At 44.4% G+C, this 20,802-nt stretch overlaps 2 protein-coding genes and 1 long non-coding RNA gene across 9 annotated transcripts in view; 1 reads left to right on the top strand and 2 right to left on the bottom strand.

Moving 5' to 3' along the window:
* The window catches only part of LOC131204716 (uncharacterized), a 46,763-nt gene extending 38,324 nt beyond the window's left edge, over positions 1-8,439 (bottom strand). Inside the window, exons 1-2 of the long non-coding RNA XR_009156625.1 lie at positions 8,276-8,439; positions 1,837-2,025 (exon numbers count right to left, since the gene is read on the bottom strand). This is a non-coding gene — a long non-coding RNA (uncharacterized LOC131204716). The remainder of the gene's footprint in view (positions 1-1,836; positions 2,026-8,275) is intronic.
* On the top strand, positions 8,035-19,478 carry FAM98C (family with sequence similarity 98 member C). Its single transcript, XM_058196235.1, has 8 exons — positions 8,035-8,146; positions 10,737-10,873; positions 12,285-12,419; positions 14,592-14,776; positions 15,622-15,705; positions 15,819-15,935; positions 17,431-17,598; positions 18,296-19,478. The coding sequence occupies exons 1-8, from the start codon at positions 8,040-8,042 to the stop codon at positions 18,440-18,442; spliced, it is 1,080 nt and encodes a 359-aa protein (XP_058052218.1). The 5' UTR covers positions 8,035-8,039; the 3' UTR covers positions 18,443-19,478.
* Positions 19,479-20,050: 572 nt separating this feature from the next.
* RASGRP4 (RAS guanyl releasing protein 4) overlaps positions 20,051-20,802 on the bottom strand; it is a 33,325-nt gene continuing 32,573 nt past the window's right edge. For all 7 annotated transcript variants that reach the window (XM_058196226.1, XM_058196227.1, XM_058196232.1 and 4 more), the window contains one exon: positions 20,051-20,603. In XM_058196226.1, coding sequence (XP_058052209.1) covers positions 20,472-20,603 — 132 coding nt within the window. In that variant the 3' untranslated portion in view covers positions 20,051-20,471. The remainder of the gene's footprint in view (positions 20,604-20,802) is intronic.

A 20,802-nucleotide genomic window follows, 5' to 3' on the forward strand; every position in this document is an offset into this window, starting at 1 on the left:
TTTGATCATGGTGTGATCACAGGGGTGCTGCAACGGTTGCCAGTGGGGGTGGGGGTGTGTAAAAAAACGGTCATAAGTCATTTTTTACAGTGCTGTCGTAACTGCAGACACTAAATGAACGTTTGTAAGTTGAGGACTAGCTGTAGACTGGCTAAGGGAGTATCCAGAATTTTAAACCTTGTATTTGCGGGACATGTCAAGCTTGAAGGAGGATGAAGAGAACACAAACCAGGGAGGGGAGGGGGAATAAGTGGATTTCCTTACTTAGATCAAAATTTACTATGGGTTAAGACGCATATTCCAGTTTGGAGGAAAGGAACATCTTTAGAATGACTGAAGATGACATCCTGCATCCTGCCCTTAATATATATATATACACCATTCTACTTTTTTTGTGTGGTTTTGTGCTTCTTCACACCCGAAAGCCAAAGCCAACGTGGTTTGCTTCCGAGATTTTTGTACGGCTTGTTTCAAAAGGCTCCTCCACACGCGCGCAGACAGGGTTCGGTTTACAGGGTATACACAAAACACCAAAAAAAAAAAAAAAAGCGCACACCTTGTTATCTTCCTGTTTGTTATGTAGATCGGTTGGAGGGGATGCATATTCCTTGTTGCTGAAGTTCGGGGTTATGCCAAAGGGCCTTGCAAGGTTTTCCACTTGCAGAATTGAGCTGCAGAAAATGGCACTGGGGCGGGGGGGAGGGCAGGAGATGGGGAGGGATGGGAGGGGGAGGGAGAAAAAAGGGCAGGTGGGCTTTCTCCCCCCTTTTTGACATCAACAATGCATCCTTTCCTAAGCCACAAGAGGGGCACAGGAGGGGATCGATACAAGCTTCCCTTTCTCCTGTGTTCCGTTTCAACGAAATCTCCAAAGCACAAAAATCTGATTGAACCACATAAATATGTCGTCGTTTAGTTAGGAAGTTTATTGACGCAACCCCAGTATTATTATTATTATTTTTTAAAATCCTTCTGGTGTAAATTATCCCCGATTCCAGTTTACTCATTGGATTCGCACTTCAAAGCATCCGAGAACTACAATATGTGGTCTTAAGGAGAGTTAACTGGGGGCAGGGGAGGGTGTCCAACCTTGGCAAGTTTAAAACCTGTGGACTTCAACTCCCAGAATTCCCCAGGCAACCATCCTGGGAGTTTTAAGTTAGTAACACGGTTGGGGAACGGAAATCTGGCTTCCCCATTGACTTGAAAGGATGCTGCAGCCGTCATAAGTACATGCCAGTTGCCAAGCGTCTGGAATTTGATCACATGGCCATAGGGATGCTGCAGTGGTCCTTAAGTGTGCAAAATGGTCGTAAGTCACTTCTTCCCCAGCGCTGTTGTAGATTCAGTCACTAAAGGAATGGTTTGTGAAGTCGAGGACTACCTGTATGTACTTCCTTGACTCTTTGTCAGCTTAAAATTTTGCATAAATTAAGGGGATTGGCTTCACCCTCTCTTTTTTTTCCCTGTAGCCCAAATCTCTCTGATTTATTCCAACCCAATCCCATTCAGAGAATTCACCGATCGAATTCTGCTGGCACGTGTCCAGTTTTTCTCAGCTCCGACTCCTTATTTATTTATGTTTCTAATTTCTTGCTTGGATCCAGAACGAACCTGGTAAAATCCTGAATTTCAGAGGCTGCCTTTCATGGGGCCGGGGTGGGGGGGGGCAACTGCTTCAGCCGCCCCATCCTCAGGATTGCAACTCTCCGAATGCCTAAATAATATGCCAGCTCTCGGCAGGGAAGGCAGTGCTAAAAACAGGAGCAGACCTTGAGATGTGGGAACAGGATGGGGCGAAGGTTGGGGGGTCCCATCCTGCAAGAAGCTGCCTACCTGTGAGCAGTTGCTTTCTTTTCGTTTTCCTCTGCGAAGGAAAGGAGTCGACAGGATCCAAACCACAAGTTTATTTTCCATCTTATTTCTTCTTCTTTTTTCTTTCTTTCCCCTATTGTGGTTGCCAAGCTAATTTTCTTTCCTGTTTTTAAGTATTTTATCAGATTTGTATATTCGGTCTTGGAATTTCTGTGTATTTAAAAAAAAAAAATATTTTTAAAAGAATGGCACAGAGGGCACTGGAAGAGAATGCTCTATTATTTAAAACTGTACAATGTAAATTAAAAAGAAAAAAAATATTACACTTAACGGAAGAAGTCTGGGGTTTGCATTCTTAACCTCGCCGCATAGCGATTTCTTTTCCAGCAACATAAAGTGTTCCCTTTTTTCCCCCTATGCCAGTTTTAAAACTGTCATGGTATAATCCTCTTCTCTTGCTCCCCTCTAAAAACTTGGGGACAGGGTAAACATCCATTTCCTTGTATTGGAAAAAGCCATTATCATCTAAGGCTAATAAACTAGTCATGGTCTTATACAAAATTGACCCAAGTTACTAGTCCACAAGAATCTGTTTCACTCTCAGTTGCAATCTTAAAACTCCACACTGACAAGCAGTGTAGAATAGAATAGAATAGAATAGAATAGAATTTTTTATTGGCCAAGTGTGATTGGACACTCAAGGAATTTGTCTTTGGTGCATAGGCTCTCAGTGTACATAAAAGAAATGTTCATCAAGAATCCTAAGGTACAACACTTAATGATAGTCATAGGGCACAAAGAAGCAATCAGGAAACAATATCAATATAAATGGTAAGGATGCAAGCAACAAATTTACAGTCATAAGTGGAAGGAGATGGATGATGGGAACGATGAGAAGATTAATAGTGCAGATTTAGTAATAGTTTGACAGTGTTGAAAATTCTGTTTTGGTTGGTTTCACATAATTACTTAAAATTTGAATTCAGTTTCCATCCTCTACATCATACATCACACCTCTTGAATTCTTTCAGTAAATGGACTTAGAATAACTTTATTGTCACTTTGAATGTACACTAATCGGCACATATTAAAATGAAACTTCCTTGCGTTCGGCTCTCAAAAATCCCACCTCCAATTGGAAAGGGGAAAAAAATAATAATCATTTTATTTATCGATTAAATTTATAATGCCACCGTTATCTCGAGTGACTCTGGGCGGCTTACCATAGTACTAAAACATAAATAGAAAGGCATTAAGATTAAGATTAGGAATCGTCATATAGAAACAAAACGGCTGTTCGAATTTTCTTATTAAATTTATATTCCTGCCACTAACTCGAAGGACTCTGGGTGGCTTAAAACATAGCATAAAACATAAAAGCAGTTTAGAGTTTAGAGATATATGGAGGTTACGGAATCCAGATGAGAGAGATTTTACTTTTTTTTCTGATAGGCATCAATCTTTTTCACGCATTGATTTTATTTTAATTTCTAATGACTTGCTTTCTAGGGTGAAGAAAACGAAGATATTTTCGAGGTGTTTAACTGACCATAGCCCAGTATGGATGGAATTATTACAAGGGAAAAAAGGTGGTAGAACATGGAGGTTGAATGAAAATCTGTTTAGATATGAGGATAATGTAACTTATTGTAAGAAACAGTTAAAAGAATTTTTTGATTTTAATATGTACAAAGGGACACCTATAGGAACTGTGTGGGAAGCGAGGAAAGCGTATATTAGAGGATATTGATTTATTTGGACAACAGGCAAAGGAATAATAAACAAAGGCAGCGTAGATATTTGGAAGAAGAAATTCAAAGGAAGCAACAGTTATTAATTCAAAACCCACAAGATCATAAACTTAAAGAGGCTATAAAAATATTACAGAGTCAATTTAATATGTTAATGGCAGACCAGGTGGCAACGAATATACAATATGCTAAACATAATACCTTTTGTAATGCAAATAAACCTGGGAGATGGTTGGCATATAATTTAAGGAAGAAACAGAAAGCACGTGTCATACAAAAAATAGAATATAAAGGTAAAGAGATATATCAACAGGATAAAATTAAAAGGCATTCTCAGAATTTTATACTGCACTATATGCAAAAGACAAAATATTGGATAGGGACATTTATGATTATTTGAAAGATTATAAGGTGAATATTCTAACATTAGAACAGAGGAGGAGCTGAACCGGCCGATAGCTACTGGAGAAATAGTGGAGGCAATTAAACAATTAAAATGGGAAAACCCTGGTACAGATGGTCTTACAGCAACTTATTATAAAAAACACAGGATGAAATATTAGGCCCACTTAAAGAATTATTTAATCAGATACAATTAGAGTGGAATACCCCCGTCATGGAAAACATCTTTTATTTCACTGATACCGAAAGAGGAGCAAGACTGCTCTAAACCTGGTAACTATAGGCCGATTTCACTTTTAAATAATGATTATAAGATTTTTGTAAAAATAATAGCAAATAGATTAATGTTAGTTTTACAACAAAGAATTCATACTGATCAATCTGGTTTTATAAAAGGGAGGCAGATGAGGAATAATGTTAGACAGATTATTAATATATTGGAATATTTGGAAAAGAAGAATACTTCAGCGGCACTTATTTTTTTGGATGCAGAGAAAGCCTTTGATCGATTGCATTGGGATTTTTTATTTAAATTAATAGAGAAAATGCAATTTGGAGACTGTTTTATTAGAATAATTAAAGCGATTTATGGAGAGCAAACAGCACAGATTATAGTAAATGGTAGTTTGACAGAAGTTATTAAGATTGCGAAAGGAACAAGACAGGGATGTCCCTTATCACCATTATTGTTTGTTTTGACTCTGGAACCATTATTAGATAAAATACGAGAATTAATGAAAATAGAGGAATTAAGATTAGACAATATGAGTACAAAGTTAGAGCTTTTGCAGATGATGTAGTGGTTACGTTAATGAATCCTATAAATTCAAGTAGATTTTTGTTGGAAGTAATTGATAAATATGGAAAGGTATCAGGATTTAAAATAAATCAGAAAAAAACAAAAGTGATAATTAAAAATATGTCTATACAACAGAAACAAAAACTAGAGGAAATGACAGGATTTGAGGTAGTAAAAAAGGTTAAATATTTAGGGGTCTATATTAGCTCATCGAACAAGAAACTTTATAAGAATAATTATGACTTGCTATGGCAAAAAGTTCAGAATGATATGAATGGCTGGAAGAAATTGCAGTTATCCCTATTGGGAAGGATTGCGGCTATTAAAATGAATGTGTTACCTAGATTTTTGTTTCTGTTCCAGATGATACCTATAATTAAAAAGGATAAAAATTTGGAAGATTGGCAGAGTGGGATTAATAAATTTATATGGCAGGGTAAAAAGGCGAGGGTTAAAATGAAAATAATACAGGATTCACGGGAAAGAGGTGGTTTAAGAATGCCTAATTTTAAACTATATTATGAAGCAGTAACCCTTTCAGTAATAAGTGACTGGTTTAACTTAACAGAGGAAAGAATTTTGAATATAGAAGGTTATGACTTGTTATATGGATGGCATGCGTACTTATTTTATGGAAAAACGTGGATAGGGCTTTTAAGAATCATGTGTTGAGAAGTGCTCTTTTGGTCTGGAATAAATATTCCTATAAATTAGATTACAAGATTCCTATATGGGCGAGCCCTAGACATGCAATAGAGAATATAAATATTGAACAGCAACAGGAAATGATTACATATAAAGAACTTTTGTATGCTGAAGGAGGTAGATTGCAATTAAAATCATTACAGGTATTAAAATGAAGAAGGAGGAATTATACTTGGTTTCAATATGGGCAAATAAGTGCTAGATGGAAAGAAGATCAAAAATGGGTATAATGCAAAGGGAGGAAAATTTAATAAAGCAAATTAGAAATCAGACCCAGGAGCATATAAAGAGATTGTATAATGTGTTGCTTGAAATAGATTCGGAAAAGGATTTGGTAAAGGATTGTATGATAAAATGGGCACAGAATATTCAGGAACCAATAATGTTGGAAACATGGGAGAAAATTTGGGTTAGAAATGTTAAGTTTACACAAGCACAGGATTTAAGGAAAATTTTTATAAGATGTTTTATAGATGGCATTTAGATCCCAAAAAATTATCATGTATGTATCCTAATATCCAAGCGAAATGTTGGAGGTGTGATTGTGATGATGCTACATATTTTCATATTTGGTGGACTTGCAAGAAAATTAAGGTCTTTTGGATAAGAATTTGGTGGATTATTCAAAATGTACTGAAGAAGAAGATAAAGTTCCTGCCACAATTTTTCCTTTTGGGAATTATAATGGATTGTACAGGGATTGAGACTAAATTGATTTTGAACTTAATAACAGCAGCAAGACTGTTGATTGGACAATACTGGAAGAAAGAAGAGATACCTACAATAGAAGAATGGATATTGAAAGTTATTAATTTGGCTGAGATGGCTAAAATCTCAGCGTTTTAAAAGACAATACGCAGGAAAGATATTTAATTGAATGGAAAAATGGATTGATTATCTACAAAACAGATATCAGATTAAGAAATATCAGATTGCCTTTGAATAATTAGAAAGTTATTTTATGTAATGGGAGGGTTGGGAGATGAAAAGCTTTGGATGTGGTTATTTGGATTGGACTTTACCTTGTGATTGACCGGGAAGCCGGGGTGGGGAGGAGGGGATGTTTTGTTTTTTTTTTTTGGGAGGGAGGGGGAAAAAAGGGGGAAAATGTTTTTGTTTTTTTTAAAACTCTTTCAATAAAAAAAAAAAAAAAAAAAAAACATAAAAGCATTCAAAGCATTAAAATTAAGATTGGCAACAATTAAATAGGAGAAAAAAATATTTAGGGAGTTCTTTAGCCTCTTAATACACTCGGATCAGTTGCCACTTAGGCAACACCCTCTACACGCATGTTTGTGCATACACAACTACAACCTTCGTTATGCACGGTCACTCATGCCCTCGTTACCTCTCGCCTGGATTACTGCAATGCTCTCTACATAGGGCTCCCCTTGAAGAACACCGGGAGACTTCAACTGGTACAGAATGCGGTTGCGCGGGGGATAGAGGCAGCGTCTCGGAGCTTCCATATAACACCTCTCCTACGCAAGCTGCACTGGTTGCCGGTGGTCTTCCGCGTGCAATTCAAGGTGTTGGTGATCACCTTTAAAGCGCTCCATGGCATAGGACCAGGTTACTTAACGGGACCGCCTACTGCCGCCAATAGCCTCCCATCGACCTGTGCGCTCCCACAGGGAGGGTCTCCTCGGGGTGCCGTCAGCTAAACAATGCCGGCTGGCGGCCCCCAGGGGAAGAGCCTTCTCTGTGGGGGCACCTACCCTATGGAACGACCTGCCTCTGGGGCTACGCCTTCTTCCCGACCTCCGGGCCTTTAAGCGCGAGCTCAAGACTTTTTTGTTTCAACGAGCAGGGTTGGCCTAAGAGTAATTTTTAATTGAGTGGTTTTATTACTTGTTATTTTAATATTCGGACCTTATGGTTTCAGATTTTTAAATTTCAAATATTGTGTTTTAATTTTTGTATGTCTTTTTAACTTGGCTCTAAACCGCCCTGAGTCTTAGGAGAAGACTCCGGTATAGAAATGTAAATAATAAATAAATAAATAAACCTATGCCTCCCCTGAGAAGAAAGCCCGGCGTCAAAGGAAGAACTCTGCACGCGCTCAGAAACACGCGGCCCCCTAGTCTACAGAGCGTTAGAAAGCGTCTCTTCCTTGGAAGCTCCTAAAAGAACCCGGCGGCCAGCTGTTCCTCCAAAGGCCGCCCCCGCAGCCGTCCGCGCGCTCTGATTGGTCGACGATTGATACTTTTTTCCCCCCATACTCTCCTGTGTCTGGCACGTTGCCATAGTGAAGAGGGGGGCGTCAGCGAGGGCGCGTTCCCATTGGCTGAAGAGTGTCGCGGGCGTTCTGAGATGCGATTCTTTTTTTTTCTTTTTTTTTTAATCCCGCAGCGCGAGAAGAAACTCTCGATTGGCCGGAAAAAGAGAGAAAGCCAAGCGACAGTGGGAGGAGCCGCCCTCTCCTCGGTTGCTATGATAGCGCGCCGGCCAATCGCAGGCGCCGCGCCCGGGCTAAGGGCGCCTTCGGATTGGCGACTCGAGGGTCAAGCCCGAGCTGTCATTGGCGAGCCTGGTGGGCGGAGATTGACGTCTATGACGAAGAGCCAATGGGGAAAGCCGTCTCTGCTTGGAGGGCGGGATTGCAGGGCTTCTTGCGCGAGCGGTGCTCGGTTCGAGGGTTGCGGGGAGACATGGAGGCGGAAGACGTCCAGGGGTGAGCGGGGGCGGAGCCTAGGAGCGGGGGCGGAGCCGAGGGTCAGCCAAGGGGGCTGGGGGGGGGGAAACTGCTGGTGAAGGATTTCAGGGGACCCTGCGCTGCCCCCCCTTTCTCAGCCTGTCCTACCTCGCAGGGTTGTTGTAGAGGGAGTTTTGCAAGAAGGAGCCCTACAGGGGCAGGAGGGAGCGGTGGAGCTCTTGGACTCTTCTCCCCTGCAGGCTACAGAAGACTCTGGACAGGTTGCCCACTCCCCCAAGGGATACCACTCAGTGGTGGGGTTCAAAAGTCTTTACTAGCGGTTTTGTGGGTGTGGCTTGGTGGGCGTGGCATGACCTGGTGGGCGTGGCATGGCCTGGTGGGTGTGGCAGGGGAAGGATACTGCAAAATCTCCATTTCCTCCCGATCAGCTGGGACTCGGGAGGCAGAGAATAGATGGAGGAGGAGCCAGGCAGAATTTTTACTAGGGTTCTCCAAACTACTCAAAATTTCCGTTATGGGTTCTCCAGAACTGGTCAGAACCTGCTGAAACCGACCTCTGGTACCACTGAATCAAAGGCTTTACAGAAGTCTGTGTAAATTGTGTCTGTTGCTTTACCCTGGTCTAGTTGGGTAGCCCATATGTTTTTGCAGTGTAGGAGTTGCAGATTACAGGACACCTTTTTTGTCTGAGACCAAATTGTTTGTTAGAATTTTTTTTTATTGGCCAAGTGTTATTGGACACACAAGGAATTTGTCCTGGTGCATAAGCCCTCAGTGTACATAAAAGAAAAGATGCCTTCATCAAGGTACAATACTTACAACACTTAGTGATAGTCACAGGGTACAAATTTAACACTTAATGATACAACACTTAATGATAGTCATAGGCTACAATTAAGCAATCAGGAAACAATTACAGTATAAATCGTAAGGATACAAGCCACAAAGTTACAGTCATAAGTGGACCGAGATGGGTGATGGGAAGGATGAGAAGATTAATAGTAGTGCAGACTTAGTAAATAGTTTGACAGTGTTGAGGGAATTATTTGTTTAGCAGAGTGATGGAATTCAGGAAAAAACTGTTCATGTGTCTAGTTGTTCTGGTGTGCCGTTTATAGTGTCGTTTTGAGGGTAGGAGTTGAAACAATTTATGTCCAGGATGTGAGGAGCCTGTAAATACATTCACAGCCCTCTTTTTGATTTGTGCACCATACAGGTCCTCAATGGAAGGCAGGTTGTTAGCCATGGTTTAGAGGGTAGACTGTTTCTCCTTAAGTGGAGGGTAATGAATTCTGGGAATTGAAGTCTACCAGCTTAAAGTTGCCAAGGTTGGAGACCCCTGCTCCAAAGCACCTGAAGGCAGGGCAAGAAAAGCAAGGGATGGAAACTAATCCAGGAAAGAAGCCACCTGGAATTAAGGAGCAATTTCCTGATGGTCAGAACAATTAACCAGGGGAACGACCTGCCACCAGAAGTGGTGGGTGCTCCAAAACTGGAGGCTTTCCGGAAGAGACTGGACAGCCAGTTGTTTGGAATGGTATAAGGTGGCCAGTTTGGGCGGGGTTAGACTAGATCAGGGATCTCCAACCTTGGCAACTTTAAAGACTTGTGCACTTCAACTCCCAGAATCCCCCAGCCAGCAAAGCTGGCTGGGGAATTCTGGGAGTTGAAGTCCACAAGTCTTTAAAGTTGCCAAGGTTGGAGATCCCTGGACTAGATGACATCCGAGGTCCCTTCCACCTATATTCTGTGTTCTGTAAAAGTTCAGAAGAGAAGGACTAGGCTGGGATGATATGATAGCAGCCTTCCAATATTTGAAAGGATACCCCGTCTCGCAGATTCTCAGATTCTCAGTCATCTAGGTTAATGGCAACAGGACTTTCTTGGTTTGTCTTTGAAGACGTTTCGCTTCTCATCCAAGTAGCTTCTTCAGCTCGGACTGGATGTTTGGGGGGAAATGAGCCAATCCGAGCTGAAGAAGCTTCTTGGGATGAGAAGCGAAACGTCTTGGAAGAAAGACCAGAAAGTCCAGCTGCCTCTTGATTGACCCAATCCCAGGTCCTTGGGAAAGGACTCAATAGAGGGGAATAAAAATGCCAACTCCAGCCTAAGTGTAGAGTAAACTCCAAGTAAAGCTGCCTTTTGCAATGGCCTGGTCCTAATTATGTCAATGCCGTCAGGGTTCAAGGGGTGGCCCTGTTGTTTTGGTAATCACACCCCAAAGGCGCCTAGGACTGTTATTTATTTATTTATTTATTTATAATTTAATTTCTATACCGCCCTTCTCCCGAAGGACTCAGGGCGGTTTACAGCCATATTTAAAACACGCAATATCCCCAACAAGTTTAAAACAGAATTTAAAAACAAATATTTAAAAGGCCGAATCAAACTAAAACGGTCGAAGACCGACATAAAACCCAATTAAAATTACACTTAGGCTAGTCCCGCACGATGAAATAATGAAGTCTTAAGTTCCCGTTTGAAGGTCCGGAGGTCGGGTAGTTGGCGTAACCCCAGAGGCAGCTCATTCCAAAGGGCCGGAGCCGCCACAGAGAAGGCTCTCCCCCTGTTGATACTATCTTGGCTTTATTGTGATCGTTATTTGTAGATTTCCGTCAATAAAAACCTTCACTGAGGTGGCCGAAGCTGGGGTCTCCAGCCTTCGTTTCATGACGCTGTGCTCGTGGCTGGTTTCAGAGCTCCGAACCCTTTGCCGGCTGGAGGAGGACGTTAGCCCCGTGCATGGTAAGTAGGCTCTTCCGGCTTTGCAGAGGGGAAAGGCAGTTTTAGGAGTCCAGGTATGTGACTTTGCAGAGATGGGACTTTGGACTGCGTATCGAGGCTACGGAGCACAAAAGAAACGTTAACTGTCCTCGGTCACGTGAAAGAACGGAGAATACAAAGAATGTGGGAAGGGAAGAAGGGGAAGGAAAGGGGGAGGGAGGAGGGGGGAAGAGAAGAGAAAAGTCAAGCAGGAAGGAAGAGGAAGGAAGGAAGGAAAGGAAAAAGGGGAAGGGGAAGGGGAGGAGGAAGGATGGAAGGGGAAGGGAAGAGAAAGGAAAAAGGGAAAGAAGGAAGGGGAAGGAAGGAAGAGGAAGGAAGGAAAGGAAAAAGTGGAAGGAAAGGAAGGGGAAGGGGAGGAGGAAGGATGGAAGGGGAAGGAAGAGAAAAGGGAAAAAGGAAGGGAAGGAAAGAGGAAGGAAGGAAGGAAAGGAAAGGAAGGGGAAGGGAGGAGGAAGGATGGAAGGGGAAGGGAAGAGAAAGGAAAAAGGGAAAGAAAGGAAGGGGAAGGAAAGAGGAAGGAAGGAAGGAAAGAGGGAGGGAGGGAGGGAAGAAAAAAGCAAGAATGTCTATGCAGTCTTTGATGCTGAGCTGGCGTTAAAAGAAACGAAGGGAAGAAGAAGGAGGGAGGGAGGGAGGAAGGAGAACGGATGGCGGGAAGGAAAGAAAGAAAGGAGAGGAAAAGAAAGGGAAGGGAAGGAGAATGAAGGAAAGGGATGGAAGCGGAAGGAAAGAGGAAGGGAAGGGAAGGGAAGAGAATGAAGGAAAGGGATGGAAGGAAGGAAAGAGGAAGGAAGGGAAGAGAATGAAGGAAAGGGATGGAAGTGGAAGGAAAGAGGAAGGGAAGGAAGGAGAAGGGAAGAGAATGAAGGAAAGGGATGGAAGTGGAAGGAAAGAGGAAGGGAAGGAAGGGGAAGGGAAGAGAATGAAGGAAAGGGATGGAAGGTGAAGGAAGGAAAGGAATGGAAGAGGAAGGAAAGAGGAAGGGAAGGGAAGGGAAGAGAATGAAGGAAAGGGATGGAAGCGGAAGGAAAGAGGAAGGGAAGGGAAGGGAAGAGAATGAAGGAAAGGGATGGAAGTGGAAGGAAAGAGGAAGGGAAGGAAGGAGAAGGGAAGAGAATGAAGGAAAGGGATGGAAGCGGAAGGAAAGAGGAAGGGAAGGAAGGGGAAGGGAAGAGAATGAAGGAAAGGGATGGAAGGTGAAGGAAGGAAAGGAATGGAAGAGGAAGGAAGGGGAAGGGAATGGAAGACAAGGAGCTAGAAATGAGCAACTTGGAAAGGTTAAGAATCAGCAAAGGATGTGTGTGTGTGATAGGAATCTTTTTTTTTTAATCATTCTGATCCTAAAAAACTCTAAGCCATTTCCCCCAATCAGGACCTGAGGATGCCGAGACATTTCAGATCGAAATCAGCGGCCTCCTGAGTGAGCTGCATTGCCCGTATCCTTCACTGACCACAGGGGACGTAATTGCTAGACTCAGCACCCGAGACCACTGCCTGCAGCTTCTGTGTAAGTAGGGAGGGAACTACAGAACTGGTGCATCGCACTAGGCCACAGCTGGCTTAATCGTGGTTTGTGAACTCAAAACGCAAGTGGCTCAGTTCAGACAAGGCAGTCGGCCCTCAACCACGACTTACAAACTACCCTTATTCTATGCGGGTGCTGCCTGGAATGGCTGGTTTGGGATTGCCAAGTTTCTTGAAGGTTTCTTGAACCCAGAGGCGTTACGGTGGGGATCTCAAGGAAACAAATAGGAATTTCTTGTGATTTGGTGTCTTTGCCTATGGTGGCAAAAACAGCCTTGGGTTTTTGAAGGAGGCGGTTTCAGTTCAGACTCTTCTTTTAGTTGTATTTTTCTTGCTTAATTAAAAAAGAAGAAAAAAGCTGCCAGAGCTCCTGACTTAGTGCTATTCTGAATATTGAATAAGAGCAAACACACACCCTTCTAGAACTGATTTCATTACTCCACTACTCTGAATACTAGGTGCCGAGAATTTATTTTATTTTATTTTATTTATTTATTTTGTCAATCATATATAAGATAACAGGTAAAAGTATAAATATAATTTGGATACATGAAAAGAGTAAGTAAAAAGGAATATTAGCACAGGGACGGTCGGCATGCTGGTGCTCTTACGCACGCCCCTTACAGACCTCTTAGGAATGGGATGAGGTCAACAGTAGACAGTCTAAGGTTAAAGTTTTGGGGGTTTGGGGAAGAAACTACAGAGTCAAGTAGTGCATTCCAGGCACTGACCATTCTGTTACTGAAGTCATATTTTCTGCAATCGAGTTTGGAGCGGTTTACCTTGAGTTTGTATCTATTATTTGCTCGTGTATCGTTGTGGTTGAAGCTGAAGTAGTCATTGACAGGTAGGACATTGTGGTTGATAATTTTATGTGCTATGCTTAGGTCAGACCAAAGTTGGTGTAGTTCTAAGTTGTTTAAGCCCAAAATTTGGAGTCTGGTGGCATAAGGTATTTTATCGCGGGTAGAGGAATGGAGGACTCTTCTCGTAAAATATCTCTGGACTCTTTCGATTGTATTTATGTCCGATATGCAGTGCGGGTTCCAGACGGATGAGCTGTAATTCAAGAATCGATCTAGCAAATGTTTTGTATGCTCTAGTTAGTAGTACAATATTACCAGAGAAGAAGCTACGCAAAATTAGGTTAACAAGTCTTCGTGCCTTTTTGGCAATGTTGTTACAGTGGGCTCTGGCACTTAGATCTTTAGAAATGAGTACTCCAAGGTCCTTGACAGAGTGAGGGTCATCTACAAGGTCATATCCATCTAATTTGTATTTTATATTTTGATTGTGCAAGACAGAGCATTTGTTGGTTGAGAATAGAGCGCCTGGCTGGCCTGTGCTCGTCCTGATGTCCCATCAGCTGGGGGTCTCACAACACGGCCCTGCTCTTCTGCCTTTGGGGAGCAACGTGTCTTCATTTCTTTTGCGTTAGGGATATTTTAAAATGGATCTACTCCAGGCAGGGCTGTGTTGTGGTCCGTCAGCAGCCTATAGAGCTGGCAACAGAGTCGGACAGCGATGAGGCAGAGGTGAGGCCAGGGCCATCGGGGAGTGAGCTGCGGACTCCAGAGCCTCCAGAGACTGATAGTAGTGAGGCAGAGGAACAGGAGGAGCCTGTTCCTAATGCACGCATGAGAAGAGCTGCCAGAAGGCAAGAGCAGCTCAAGCAAAGAGGATGACTCGGGAGTAGGGCCAAGAGATGATTGGCCCCTCCCATAAGGTTTAAAAGACCAGCAATGGCGTTTGGGCTTTGCCGGAAAACAACGTTGATAACTTCGTCTTCTGCTTTGTCTTCTGCTTCGTCTACATCTTGCCTTTATTTTTGTGACTTCTGAACGTTTACCAAGAAAGGCCTTTGGCAGTTTGCCAAATTGGATCAAGATTTGCGAGATAACTGTGGAATTTGTGTTGGGAGAAATTTGCTTTAATTTGAGTTGAACTACGCTGGGAATGAAGTAATTCTCAGCTGTTCGAATAAAGTTTGTTTTTTCACGGACTGAGTTTCTTACTACCTACTTGGGCCTGGGTGACAACAGGCTGGTCCCTTAGAGGCCACATGTGCAGTGGGGGTTTGGAGAACATACTAAGATGCACCAAATTTTCCTCTTTTTTTCCCTCTGACTCCCTTCCTTCCTTCCCTTCATCCCAGATTTCTTGAGCTCGGAGCTGCTAGCTGCCCGGCTCCAGGCCAGGAAAACGCTCCAGTCAGCAAAGCAAGGCGACAAAAATAACGAAGCTGTGCGAGAACTCCATCAAATCTGCCAAGCCCTGGGGATGCCTGAGCCAGACCCGGCTTCCTCTGTGGCTCAGGTTATGGAAGACATTGGATCCCAGGTGAGACTGGAGGCTCAGGCAAACCTGGGCTGGACAGGTAAGGTACTGGGAAGGCCCTATGTCCTTTTCAATGGCAAAAGCAGGGGTGAAATGCTACCGGTTTGGGCGAATTGATAGTGATAAAAACTACCGGTTCGAGCGAACCGGTAGTTAAAAAAAACATGCGCGGGCAGCGAACCGGTGGCAATTTGAGGAAGATTTCACCACTGGTCGAAAGGCTTAAAGAGTCTCAGCTGCTTGCCAAGATGAGGGAGGGAGGGAGGGGACATACCAAGGGTGAAATGCTCCTAGTTCAGACAGGATTGCCCGATCTGGTAGTGATGGCGGCGGGTGGTTCGGAGAATCTAGCAAAAATCCCTGCCCCACCCCCCCATGCCCAGCTGAGCCACACAATCATAAGAGGTTTTTTTTTTTAACTTTTAAAAGCATTTTTTCTTTGGCTGAAAAAAATACTTTTAAAAGTAAAAAAAAAAAGGCTCTGATGATCGCATGGCTCAGCTGGGATTGTCAGAGGAGCCTTTTAAAAGCATTTTTTCTACAACCTCTTCAGCTGAATGCAAGTAGAAAAAATAGGGACCACCTTTGGTGGGAAGGGAACAGCGTTCCGTGCGCCTTTGGCATTGAGAGTCATGCCGGCCACATGACCCTGGAGACATCTTCGGACAGCGCCGGCTCTTCGGCTTTGAAACGGAGATGAGCACCGCCCCCTAGGGTCAGGAACGATTAGCACACATGTGCGAGGGGAACCTTTACCTTGATTAACACTTTAATGTGTTAATAATTGTGGTACTATCTGCTTCTTTCTCTTCGCCAATCTACGAAAGCTAACGCCATGCTTCCTTCAGGTTTCAGAGGCGCTCGCCGCACAGGGGCCTGAGCCCCACTGGATGGCACCGCTCCTGAAGGCCCCGTTGACCTCTGAGCAATGGGTAGGAGGCGACTAGTGTTGGCAGTAGAGGAGAAGGTGGGTGGGCTTTCTGGTTTGGTGCTGATGGGTCTTAAAACATCTCTGCTTCTCCTTTCGCTCTCCTTAAAATACCAGAAAGCGCTGGACGAGATCAACCAAGTGCTGGGCGCCGAATACCAGTGCCGTAGACACATGATGCTGACCCGTTTCGACGTCACCGTTGCATCCTTCCATTGGTCTGAGAGGGCCAAGGTAGAGTCCAGGAGCTCTTGTATTAGCAGCATTGATTTCATTCTGAAACTAACTCAGTGGTCTCCAACCTTAGCAACTTTAAGACTTGTGGACTTCAACTCCCAGAATTCCTCAGCCAGCTTTGCTGGCTGAGGGATTCTGGGAGTTGAAGTCCACAAGTCTTAAAGTTGCCAAGGTTGGAGACCCCTGAACTAACTTTCTGACTGACTAACTTCATTCATTCATACATACATACATACATACATACATACCCCACGTTTATTATTTTTTAATAACTCTAGGCAGCGAATGTATTCAACAAACCTTCCTCCTCCTATTTTTCCCACAGCAACCACCCTGTGAAGTGGGGTTGGGCTGCGAGTGATAGGCCCAAGGTCACCCAAGTGGCTTGCATACTTAAGGCGGGACTGGAACTCACTGACTCCTGGTGTTTGGGCCAAAGTCGCCCACCTGGTTTTCATGCCTAAAGCAGAACTAGAACTCACCATCTCCTGGTGATTGGCCCATTGGAGTCACCCAGCCGGCTTTCATGTCCAAGGCAGAACTAGAACTCAACATTTCCTGGTGAATGACCCAAAGTCACCCAGCCAGCTTTCATGCTTTTTTAAAGACTCTCCACTTGGCTATAAGGTGGAACTAGAACTTACCATCTCCTGGTGAATGGCCTAGAGTCACCCAGTCAGCTTTGTGCCTAAGGAGGATTAGAACTCACCATCTCCTGGTAATTGGCCCAGAGTCACCCAGCCAGCTTTCATGCTTAAGGTGGAACTAGAATTCACCATCTCCTGGTAATTGGCTCAAAGTTACCCAGTCAGCTTTCATGCCTAAGGTGGGACTAGAGCTCACTGTTTCTTGGTGATTGGCCCAAAGTTACCCAATCGGCTTTCATGCTTAAGCTGGAACTAGAACTCACCATCTCCTGGTGATTGGCTCAAAGTTACCCAGTCAGCTTTCATGCCTAAGGTGGGAATAGAGCTCACTGTTTCTTGGTGATTGGCTCAAAGTCGCTCAGCCAGCTTTCATGCTTAAGATGGAACTAGAATTCACCATCTCCTGGTGATTGGCTCAAAGTTACCCAGTCAGCTTTCATGCCTAAGGTGGGACTAGAGCTCACTGTTTCTTGGTGATTGGCCCAAAGTTACCCAATCGGCTTTCATGCTTAAGCTGGAACTAGAACTCACCATCTCCTGGTGAATGGCCTAAAGTCACACAGTCACTTTTGTGCCTAAGGAGGACTAGAACTCCCAGTCTCCTGGTGATTGGCCCAAGTCACCCAGCCAGCTTTCATGCTTAAGGTGGAACTAGAACTCACCATCTCCTGGTGATTGGCCCAAAGTCACCTAGTCGGCTTTCGTGCCTAAGGCAGGACTGGAACTCACAGTCTCCCTCTTTCTAGTCTAGTGCCTTAACCATTAGACCACACAGGAGTTGGGGAAGGGAGAACACAACCGTCTCAGGGGTCTTGCCTGTTTTTCTCATCTCTCGTCCCCACCAGAACCGAAGCACAGCCATGTCCGAAGCCTTCCAACCTTTACGGAAGTCTTTGCCGGAAGATTCCCAGCTCTGCCTTGCCCACCTGCTGGCTGCCCGCGAGGACGTCTCTCGTATCGTGAAGACCAGCAGCGGGGCCTTGCGGAATAAGACCAGTTGTGCTGTCAACAAGGTATGAGCTGGAAAGGACCTCTGGGCCACCAACAACTGGAGGGGGAGGGAGGAGCACCCCAAGGGGGTTTCAAGCTCTTCCTGTCTTCCCTTCCCTTTCCCTTCTTCCTTCCTGCCTTCCTCTCTCCTGTCTTTCCTTCCCCCTTCCTTCCTTCTTTCCTTTCCTTTCTTCCTTCCTCTCTCCTCCTCTCTTCCTTTTTCTTTTCCCTTCCTTCCTTCCTTTTCTTCCTTCCTCTCTCCTCCTCTCTTCCTTTTTCTTTTCCCTTCCTTCCTTTTCTTCCTTCCTCTCTCCTCCTCTCTTTCCTTTTTCTTTTCTTTTCCCTTCTCCTTCCTTCCTTCTTTCCTTCCTTCCTTCTTTCTTTTCTTCCTTCCTCTCTCTCCTCCTCTCTTCCCTTTTTTCTTTTCCCTTCCTTCCTTCCTTCTTTCTTTCCTTCCTTCCTTCCTTTCCTCTCTCCTCTCTTCCTTTTCTTTTCTTTTCTTTTCTTTTCCCTTCTTCCTTCTTTCCTCTCTCCCCCCCCTCTTCCCTATCTTTTTCCTTCCTTCCTTCCTTCCTTCCTTCCTTCCTTCCTTCCTTCCTTTTTCTCCATCTCTCTCCTCCCTCCCCTGCCCTTCCCTTTTTATCCTTTCCTCTTTCCCTCTCCTCTCCCCTCCCCTCCCCTCCCTTTCCCTTTCGTTTCCTTCCTCCTTCCCTGCCACAGGTCTTGATGACGGGCAGCGTCCCAGACCGGGGAGGACGTCCGAACGAAATCGAGGCCCCCATGCCCACCTGGGAAAAGAGGAGAGAAGGAGGTGGTGGAGGAGGCCGCCAGCGCTGGGCTAAACAGGGCAAGAAGAAGAAGAAATAAGGGAAGCGGGTATGAAACCGGCTGCTGTGGGTTTGTCGTGGCCAGAAAGTGTGAAATGAAGGAAGCACCACAGATTCCCACCCAAAAGCGTCCAGTTCTCGGCCTCTCCTTTCTCCAGGATGGAGGCAAGGCACCTTTAAATAAGGATGTGGTCCTTTGGCACTCCAGATGTGCCCTAAGGCAAACTCCCATCATCCAAAGATTACGCTTTACTTTAGGAGAGGCGTAATAACTCTCCTAAGCTTTGGGGAAGGAAGGCGACGTGCCATAGCAGCTGGGTTGGCTTTAAAGGCCAGGAAGCCGCTAAACATTTGTTGGCTGCCTGAAATCCAAAATAAGTATTTTGTATTGGGGGGTTTATTTTCACTCTAAACCAGGGGTCTCCAACCTTGGTCCCTTTGAGACTTGTGGACTTCAACTCCCAGAGTCCCTCAGCCAGCAAAGCTGGCTGAGGAACTCTGGGAGTTGAAGTCCACAAGTCTCAAAGGGACCAAGGTTAGAAACCCCTGCTCTAAACGTCATGGAACGGGGGTGCCTAGAAAGAGGGATAAGATCAGTGGGCTTTGATTTAGATTTTTACTGTAAAGAATGATTCCAAATTAGGGATCTGTTAATTTGGAAGCAGAATTGCATAAGTTGTTTTGGGTGGAGGGGATATTATTGGATGGGGAGGTGCCTCTTTTCTCCTTGTTGGATATCTTGATGGAGGGGGGGAGAATTTGAACCAGGAAAAACTAGAACATTCTTAATCTCCAGTCAACATCTCTGCTTAGCTTCCCTGGCTCGGGAAGAAGGGAATTGTGGCTTATATATCTGGGAGGCCTGGGATGATCATATGTTTTGATGGACCAAATGGCCTTTTGTATTTAAAAACAAAAAACATCGGGTGTTGTTTGGTGATGGGACAAATAGACATGGTTGAAATTTAACATGCTGGGATCGCTAGGACAGCTCGTATCTCTGATACTCTTCTCACTCAAGCCAAACTCTTGCTGTGTAAAGATAACTATTCAAAATAAAACATTTATTTTTTCTGCCTTCTGGCTGGTTGTGTAGAGTTTCGGGCTGGGGAATTCTGGGAGTTGAAGTCCATCTTAAAAGCTTGCTGACTGGGGAATTTGGGAGTTGAAGTCCATCCATCGTAAAAGCTTGCTGACTGGGGAATTCTGGAAATTGAAACCAGTTGTTTTAAAAGCATGCTAACTAGGGAATTCTGGGAGTTGAAGTCCATCTTAAAAACTTACTGACTGGGGAATTCTGGGAGTTGAAGTCCATCTATAGTAAAAGCTTGCTGACTGGGGAATTCTGGAAATTGAAATCCGGTTGTTTTAAAAGCATGCTAACTAGGGAATTCTGGGAGTTGAAGTCCATCTTAAAAACTTACTGACTGGGGAATTCTGGGAGTTGAAATTCACCCATCTTAAAAAGCTGCAAGAGGAACTCTCCTCGTGGTGAGGTCCATAGATTTCTGTGTATTTTGCAGCCGGCCTGCGTGATTGAACAACTTGGTCATTGGACTTGAAGCTCGGCCCTCCCTTCGCCTTGTGACTTTTCTCAGGGATATTCAAACGGGTTACTTTTAGGTTAGGAATATTAATGCGGCTGGTATGAATTCTCCGAGTTGTGCTGTTTATTTACAAATCCGCCCCAAAGCTGCCAGAACCATAAAACGGGGTAGCTCGTACATTTAAAAAACAAAATGAAAACATAATAAATAAATTACAAATCCGAATCTGCGTGGTTAAAGGGGCCAGATTCACACCGTTCCTTCTAGGACTGCCAAGATGGTTAACCAGAGAGATCCTCAGCTGGAAATTAAAAACAACAACAACAAAAAACCCAACAACCCCAGGACAGCATCTATTCTCAGCTCCCAAATTCTCTCCTCCTTTGCCGTTTTAATTTTTCAGCTGACGGCTTCCTCCGCCAGTCGTTTCTCCTGCTCTCTGGCACGTCGAGGCTCGATGCTTGCCCGTCAGGAACTCGCTCCTACGTTCTTAGAGTTTGTGGCCGAGATAGGTAAGTTGACTCAGATAAACCGAGGCGCGATTTCGTAGAGGGATCCCGGACTGCCTGTTTTCAGGAGCCGTCTGTTCTCGGCTTCCAGCTGCGCATAGCGGCTCTGGAGACTCCGGTTGGCGGTCAGCAGCCTGTCCCGTTCCTGCAGGTCATAACAAATGGTTTAGAGCAGGGGTCTCCAACCTTGGCAACTTTAAGCCTGGTGGACTTCAACTCCCAGAATTCCCCAGCCAGCTTTGCTGGCTGGGGAATCCCTGCTTTGGAAAAGAGTTTGACCCCTCCTCTCTGTGGCAGCCCCTCAAATATTGGAAGATGCTATCATGTCTCCCCTAGTCCATCTC

Source organism: Ahaetulla prasina, chromosome 10 (assembly GCF_028640845.1).
Source record: "Ahaetulla prasina isolate Xishuangbanna chromosome 10, ASM2864084v1, whole genome shotgun sequence".
Classification (NCBI taxonomy): domain Eukaryota; kingdom Metazoa; phylum Chordata; class Lepidosauria; order Squamata; family Colubridae; genus Ahaetulla; species Ahaetulla prasina.